The 8,868-nt window shown below is 43.2% G+C and overlaps 1 protein-coding gene across 1 annotated transcript in view; it reads left to right on the forward strand.

The window, feature by feature from the left end:
• The first annotated feature begins 6 nt into the window (after window positions 1–6).
• LOC116377246 (vacuolar protein sorting-associated protein 13B-like) overlaps window positions 7–8,868 on the forward strand; it is a 13,435-nt gene continuing 4,573 nt past the window's right edge. The window contains exons 1-3 of the mRNA XM_031838833.1: window positions 7–4,848; window positions 6,278–6,459; window positions 7,818–7,992. Of these exons, the coding sequence (XP_031694693.1) occupies window positions 4,614–4,848; window positions 6,278–6,459; window positions 7,818–7,992 (592 nt within the window). The 5' untranslated portion in view covers window positions 7–4,613. The remainder of the gene's footprint in view (window positions 4,849–6,277; window positions 6,460–7,817; window positions 7,993–8,868) is intronic.

Below are 8,868 nucleotides of genomic sequence, written 5' to 3' on the forward strand. Positions count from 1 at the left end.
TGTGTGTGTGTGTGTGTGTGTGTGTGTGTGTGTGTGTGTGTGTGTGTTGTAGTGTATCTGTGTTAAATGAGCGCACACCCTGCACTGCTCCAGCGGTGGACCTTGTTTCAACCCATTACAGGCTGTAGAGACAACTCTGAGGTCAAAGGTTGCAGCACCTCAATAACAGCGAGGAAGCAGATGAACGCTGTAATCTCAGCCGTCCTAATTAAAAAGGTGGAGGTTAAAAGGTAGATGGGGTAAAACTAACCTGCTATGACTCAGACTGAGGAAGTTTTCCTAAGACTGAGATACAAAACAAACCTGTCATGAGTCTTTAATGTATTTAAAGGATGTTTTTATGAAAGTGCAGACACAGCACACAGACACAGGCAATTTTGTAGACATTCATTCATTAGTCTCGTGAGTACCGTATGTAGCCTTGTTATAGTCCAGTGGTTTGGATACACATGTTGCTGCCTTGTAGCATTTCCATTTCTACTGAATATGATAGCTCTAATCTTCATGGCCTTGTAAAGTTCCCATACAGTAAATCCTTAAATATACTGAAATGCATGCCGCTAGCCCCGCTGTGTGCCACAGCGTCTCTTTTGGTCCCACCGATAAAACATCTCATGGTCTAAGTCCTACACATAAACACATCAGCTGGGACTTGGCAGAGGCTGTCAAGAGATCCACACGGACACTCCTCTTTACTCATAATGCAGTTATTACTATTATAATATAGATATCGTATAATATATAAGACAATACTAAAATATTCTTCTTTATTTTTACGTGTCTTTATTTTTAATTGAGTATTTGAGCGGTGTATGATATTTTGATTGCTTTACTTTTTAATGTAGTCCTACTGTAGGCTAAGTTTGCAATGTGCAGTGGCATGTAGTATGTAAAAAATGTGTTACAAATGTAATAGTAAAAAGTTTGGGTTGGAATTACCAGAAACAATCAATATTAGTAGGATTGGAGGCAGAAACAGGTGATTATGAAATCTGTGTTCTGGTCTTTTTTTAGTTTTAGCCTCATCCGTGCTTCTCCAAATTTGAAGCTAGTTACACTTCAATGCTTGGACACGTGTGTGTGTGTGTGTGTGTGTGTGTGTGTGTGTGTGTGTGAGTGTGAGTGTGAGTGTGTGTGTGTGTGTGTGAGTGAGTGAGTGAGTGAGTGAGTGAGTGAGTGAGTGAGTGGCACTGGCACCGTGTGTAGATGTGTGCGTGTTGAGGAAGACCCGCGTGAGCTGCGAGCCCATCGCAGACAAACGGACGGTCTTCTACCTCATCGGCAGCATCAACGTCGACAAACCTCGAGCGCCGCGTCTGCTCCCCTCCTCTTCAAAACAACCAAAACAAAACGCGTCCGACACTAAAAAGCAGCCACCAGCAATTATCCAGTCATTTGGCCCTAAGCTCTCACATGCTGAATGAATTTATCCTCCCTGTTCTCCCTGTGGTGGAAAATAGTGATGTTAATTCATATGCCATGGGATTGGTAGCCACACAAAGACCAAAGACCAAGTGCTTCCACCTTGGGCGATTCTGTGAGTGATTATGTCTACTGCTGCTTGTGGGGGACCAGCGGCCACTGTTTGTGAGAACCGCATTGCTCCGTTCCAGGGGAATCCTGCTCTGGCCCTATTCACACTGTTGGAAATGTGTTTCGTTTGATATGAGTTCAAAGAGATTCTAAAGTTGCAGGTCTCGCTTTAAGTCCGGGTTCAGTGTGCTACCTGTGAGTTGGGTGGATCAAAGTTCTGCTCAAGATTTCAAAGCCCAACTCTCCTAAAGAGACAGGTTTTTGCAAGTGCATTAGGACCTTTAGTGTGACGTGTCTCTGCAGTCTGTCTCTCTGGATACATTATTTCTTGTCACATGGAATAACGTGTTATTTTGGATATTTGATTGAAATTCACTCCAACGTTTGCTCCCTTTTTTACGCCATGTTTAGGTTATATGCATACATGGACTGTTGTGAGAGTGCATACACCTAGATTTACTGTGTTTCTGTTGCTTTGTGTGTGTCCAGGAATTGTGCATGCATGCACGGTTGTGTTGTGTAAGTATGCGTGTGATTGGAGGAGATTGAGATTTGCATGGGCTGAAATGCAAACACACTCCTGAGAGAAATCCATGGTCCAGTGCTACTGCTGTCCTGGTCCCGGGACCTTTGCTCAAAATACATCAATACAGCAGCTGTTGTGGTATTACTGGGAAATGCTACTTATGGACAGGGAATATCCCATACTGGTAAAGGCTGGAGCTTTCTCCTGTTCTGGAGACCTGCTGTACCATGCATGACTGAGTTCTGTGATTCTACAGTTTTACTGTACAAGGCCCTGGAGCTAATCGAATGGCTAATGTAACCAAGTGCTGGTAGTAGCCTTGTAATAGGCTTGCTGTGTTTCCTTGCCATGGTGGAAGTGAGATCCTTGTACCACCATGTTTAAGTTCCTGGCATTTTGTATTTTATAGATTAAAGATCAAAATAATTGTGTGAAGTATACTCAACACTTTAAAGGTGTTATGTCCCACGGTAGCTACTATATGTGTTCTCTTTGCTACATTGCTAACGTACTAATTACATTCCAGGGTAACACAGCAGGACCAGCTTACAGTACATTTATTGTCTGATGGACTTGTCAGTCTTCCTCTCCATGGCTAAGAACTGGACTGGCTGATAGCTGCTAATACTTTCCATATACAGGAGAAATGGTGAGCACGGACAGTATAGTGTTTCTTTCCTGTATTGCACAGAAGAGAGTACTTTGCCTGTTCTGAGATCACATAAAGGAGCTGGTTTTTCCAGTCATTTTATGGTTGAACAGTTTTAAGTGGGCTCCTTCCCTGTGGGCCGCAGCACAGGTGCTGGCTGTGTCAATTGTTTACAGAAGTTCAGAGCGGCGCGATGGCTCGCAGAGAGACGGATTGGGGGCCCCGGACTCCGGTGCGAGGCAAGAAGAGGTAAAGCAAGTGTAAGAGAGTGCAAAGAGAGAGCGAGACACTCTGACACGGGTAAATTAGATCCAGAGAGGGAAATAGCAGGAGGTAAAGTGACTGTTTTACTGCCCAGGCTGCAGGTGCGACGGCAGCTTACCGAATGACCCCAGAACCGCAAGGCACACACACACACGGCCACATTCATGCACGCAAGAAAAGCAGCCAGGCACACACCCGGGCTCCGACAAGCACACGCATGCATGCAGGGCCACGCACAAATGTCACAAACACACATTGCGTTGATGAGTCGAGTTTATATTATGTCATCCTCTCTTCCTGCTACTCTGTTTGGTCAAGGCAGCAAACTCATGAGAATTTTTGTCAATTGGATTATGCTACTGCGTGGACGGGCCTGTGTACAAGTGGCAGAACAGTTCACCAATTCATATAAATATTTTCATCAACAGCACCATTTAGTTCTGCCCAATTATGGGTTCTGTTTTTCTGGGCCAGGCGTGTAGATACAGGAAGACAAACATTTGGTTTGGAAAATAAGGGGAAAACATTAAAGGTTTATATGTTTTAACTTGTAGCGACTGTGTTTAACAGTACATGAGAGGAATGAATAATGCCATTGGTCCAGTGGTTAGGAGGATTTACTGCTGTATATTTTCCTATTTTATGGTTGAAACTCCCCCGTCTGTAATATTTTGAGTTCTTTCTTACTTGGTTGAGTAATGACCTTAGCATGTATGTTTTTCCTGCGAAGCTTCTGTTTCTGGGCGTCACTGTGGCCATTAGGAGGTACCGGTAACACTGCAGGATGGCTCCCCCAGCCCTGCTGAAACCCAATCTTTCTCTCTCCCGCCTGCTGCATCCCTCCGCCTCTCCACCACACAAAGCCACCGGCCCCCACATTTCCCCCCCACCAATAAACAATCTATTTCTATATTCCTGTTTCTTTCCATTTGTACAAAATAGAATTCTCAAGCCTTTGCTCTCCATCACCACAAACTTTCAAAGTGCCTGTCTCATTCTATTCATATCCCGTAATGCATTCAAAGTTTGAATGTAAGTGATGACATAAACTGCAGCCATCACACTATAAAGTGTGTTTTCACACACTTTGTTGTTTTTTTTTTCTTTCTTCCCAAGACCATAGTTCCACTGTGCCCTCAATAACTCTTGTCTTGTATAAATATGTCTAAAGTTCTGTGTTTTGTACGTGTGAAGGCATGTGTATGCTAATCCAATGAATCTCATGTACGTTGAATTGAACGCGCCGCCGCCTCGGTGGTTTTAAGGGGCTTGGGAGGGATACGTTTAAGGCACTGTGTGCATAGTTTTGGGTTAAACGGGACTTTTGCATCTGAGTGGAGAGCTCTTCAGAGATTCATAAATCCACCCAGGATTGTGGCGCTGCTCAGGCATGGCGAGGAGTAAAAATGTTTTCTTATGGATATTTAGCTTCTTTTTACTTTACATGTCTGAAGGAATAGAAAAATAACACGTCAGGCCCTCATCTTATTTACGAGCCAATGAGGATGGCAGGGGTCAGTGGTATTGAGCCCAGACCTTTAGGGAATGTGGGTCTGGACTTTACTTTTTTAAGTTGTCTCGCTATTTTAGTAGACTTATGCTAATATAGCTACTATGTGTCTGAGCTATTTGTAATTTGGTATGCTTTTTGTGCATCTTTTTGTGCAGTTTAAGATGTTCCTCATGTGTTTGTTTATGTGTTCTTCAGGTTATGTGCAGAGTCTGATCCGGCGCGTGGTGAACAACGTGAACATCGTGGTGAACAACCTGATCCTCAAGTACGTGGAGGACGACATCGTGCTGTCGGTCAACATCACCTCTGCGGAGTGCTACAGCGTGGATGATATGTGGGAGAGGGCCTTCACGGACATCACTGGTGAGCAACGGCTGCTTACATTCCCTGATAGTGGGATTAACTAGTAAATCCACTGAGACAAGAACCTATATACGACAGTAAGTGTTTCATGTTGTTAGTTCAGACTAAGGTCGAACTGACGGATCAGACAAGTTTAAACATTCATGGGTCTGTGCGTAAATGGCCAGAGTCTGCTGCCAGAGTAGTCGGTCTCCCCGGTCTGATTGGAACATGTGCAGGTCCAGTGCAGAGTGGGCTGTGAAACAGAATAGAGCTCACATTTAAAACCATAATAGATGAGCGAGGTGGGGGATGTTAAACCTCAGCATGCCATATGGAAATAGAACAGTAAGAAGTATAATCCTTGCGGGGCCTTGCTTTTGATGGCTCCATGGTTAATGTGTTATGTTTTTAATTCTTCGAGGTAGAGATACTAATTACTTCTTCTCCCTATGCCAATAACAATCCCTATCAGTTGCATATTATTTCTCATAACTGGACAATGATTTGTGGATCCAGCCATTCCCTCCAGTAGTGTTAGCTGCAGACATTTAACATGGAGAGCCACAGACTCCACTGAACTCTTTGATTCGTCACATTGTTGTGTTCTGTATGAAGTGCCTAAGCTTTCCTTTGAAATCCAGTTGTTCTTTAACTATGCAGAGCTAACAGGGCGCTTTAGGTCACACAAGCCTGGCATCTTAGGCTTTTCCTGAAACTTGATGTTAATGTTCCACAACGACGATCAACTTTTCAAATCTTCAAAGGCTGTGTTTCTTCACTGCGACTGTACTGTAGGCCTATTTCCCTTCTCTGTAAAGGGTGTATTGTGTTTGGAAGCCATGGCGTAGCTCAGACTCCGTGGTTTCTCAGGTTACTGTCAGAGAATTACAATTATTTCAAACTTGAACTACCGGAAAGAGCTGCTTCTTCACAGGGAGTCGCAAAAGCCTACATCAACAGAGAAATCACGGAGTGGTCATTTTCTGTCACTGTTATCACTGTGGAATTTCTTGTTAAGGGGGGCCCCATTCCAACATGTAAGGCAAGTAGTGGTTACAACAGTAGTTACTGGCACTGTGCAGAGAATGAAATATTTCTGGGAATGATGAGTGGTGTTATCAGGCTGCCAGGCGTGAGTGAGTCAGTGACAATTGAGTAGCTGATGACGCATGCACACAAAAGCACAAACCACTTGGTTGTACAACAGTTGCATAACACAACAGCTCTGTGAGGTCTGCTGAGTGTCATCTCCACTGCTTCCCTAGATCACAGACACTGAGGATTTACTGTCACAGCATGCTCTCTGTTTGTATTAGTTTGTGTTTGATGATACCTCTGTGCACGTACATGTCTAATGCATGTACGTTGACATGTTTGATTAGTGTCAACCTGTTTTCAATGCAGACTTATATGCGGTAATTTTGTCTGTTTTTTTTCCTCTGTGAAGCTCCAGAGCTGGTCCTAAGGAAAGTGATCAACTTTGCAGACTGTACCGTGTGCTTAGACAAGCGGAATGCCAGTGGCAAGATCGAGTTTTACCAGGACCCGCTGCTGTACAAGTGCTCCTTCAGAACGCGTCTGCATTTCACCTACGACAACATCAATTCCAAGATCCCATCCGTCATCAAAGTGAGCGGCAGTAACATAAGTCATTATCTTCCCAGAGCCCAAGATCCAGAACAAAATGGTTTTGTGTGGGTCGATCTGATGTCTTTTTGGTATCGTCCAAACATGTCACACATTCTAGTGATGGAAAAGTTAAGCTCACAGTTGTTAAGAGGAACAATAGGCCTACTTCTGTTAGGTTAGCTGCTCTCAAGTCAATAGCAGGATAGTGACTAAGTTCAGTCCATTGTTATGGATACGTATGGAAGACAGCTGTTTGTTTTTGCAAGAGTTTACTTCCTGTAAATACTGATGTCACTGTAGTACCATCAGTATTTGGGTTTGACTAGAGTGACTTTTTAAATTTTGGTCTGCTTATCTGAAAAATGGCACTTTGTTTCAGTCTGTTTGGTTTGCAACAAAGCAGCCCTTGGGAAGAAAATGCTTTTCCTATCTTGGCCAAGTTGATCAATGTTCAAGAACTAGTCAACCATGTTGACGTAATTGAGAACACCCAGTCTAGATAACGATCTCATGTCATGAAGCACCGCTGATGTTTAGAATATCTGTAATTAGCTTAATTTCAATCTATGTAAACTATTTCTGATGGAAAAAGTAATCTTCGGCGGATGCATTTTAACCTCTTAAACCGGAGGTTAAAATCCGGACATTTATGATCTTTTGCACAGTCTCGCCTGAACATTTACTGCAATTTACTGTCTTTCTTCATGTTTGTTCATCTTTCCACTATAATGCTACATCATGGTACATTTAATTCGCTCCCATATATCTGTTTTGACTCATTCTGTACATGTAGTCAGTACAGTAATCAGCTTTGTGGTTTTCATGGTGTCCTGTCAACAGAACCACACATCTAGAGTAGTTGTTTTACAGCATGTTAAGCAATAGCATTGGTAAGTCCACTTTTGACTGTATTCCACTGTTATTAAAATGTATAAAGACTGTATAGTACAAAATGTATAATACAAACCCCTAAAGTTTTCCAGTAAAAACACACATTTCATCTATCATGTTTCCATTTGGACCTGACCTCTTTCATCCTGACATTGTTTTAATATTATGGGCTGTATGTACTTCCCTCTTGTTACTCTATACAGTACATTTACTTGCATTCAGGCCATACTTTGTGGTTTGTAGCTGTCGGTTATCACTTTGTTTACCAGGAGCAGAAATTACATCCTCCACATGCAACTCTCAGTGAGCCAGAGGGGGATCCACACCAGCTCTTACAGGCCTGGGGCAGCTCTACCCTTTTTTTATTAAGCATTCCTGTTCACATTAAGCATGTGTTTATAATCATCTAAATGTATAATTTAAACAGTAACATCACTTACAATTTCATCTTCTCCATGTTTCCTCAGATCCAGACCATGGTGGAGAGCCTGAAGTTGTCCATTACTGATCAGCAGCTGCCCATGTTTATCCGCATTTTAGAGCTGATTATTGCCCTCTACTACGGGGAGCTCGGAGGACACAAAGAGGGCGAGGGGGAAGAGGGCAGTGTTCATGTCAGGGAGGCTGGAGCAATTTTACCTGGTGAGTTTATTTATTTATTGTTATCTGAAATAATCTGGAATGTTTTCAAAAGTTGTGAGCCAAGTTTTTTTTTTTTTTTTGTTTGTTTTTTTAAATTTGCCACTTGATGACTAGCAGATGACGATGAAGTCCATTACATTAGGTCAATTCATTTCTGCTCTTTATTTCACCTACAAGATGGTAGTTTTATGCCTGAGGGCCCCCCTTTCTGCTGTGCTGCTGTGCTGTAAATTTATGAACCAAGCAAACGACCTACACAGCAAAGCAAAATAGTCACATTATTTGGGCTCTTTCAAAATGCATTTCTAAATGATATATTGAGGTCTCAAAGGGACGTAGCGAGTGTGTCAGTGTAGTTCCCGTAGCAGTCATATTTCGCAGACAAAATGTGGTTGAAAGCTCTGAAGTGGTTAATGAGCCATTCGACCGTGCACAAAGCTTTGAAGCTTTTCCTCTGACAGCGTTTTCATCTGCACGTTGCCTCGTTCTCTTCAGAGGGCTATGTCTGACCAATGCGCTGCTGCTGTTCCTAAACGGGACATTTAACATCACTTTGACCGTGCTGTTGCGCTCCTCCTGCTTTTTCCACAAACAAAAGCTGGAGCGTGTAACTCAACACAGACCGTTGTCGTCAGGCCTGATCCCCTCCATGTGGATGGAGGCAGGCAAGAGGAGGATGACGGGAAGACACGGGGACGAATCAAACACAGGCCCATCTCTGGTTCTCTGATGGGAGCACCGTTAGAAATCACACCCCCCACATCCAGGAGCTGAGCAAAACACATGCATGCAGCCGGTTTCTGGCGCACCACATACAGACCCACACAATATCACACATAGACTATATACTTACCTCAGTCCAGAAATGCCCATCTC

This window comes from Anarrhichthys ocellatus, unplaced genomic scaffold (genome assembly GCF_004355925.1).
Source record: "Anarrhichthys ocellatus isolate YVR2014 unplaced genomic scaffold, GSC_Weel_1.0 scaffold1059, whole genome shotgun sequence".
Lineage (NCBI taxonomy): Eukaryota > Metazoa > Chordata > Actinopteri > Perciformes > Anarhichadidae > Anarrhichthys > Anarrhichthys ocellatus.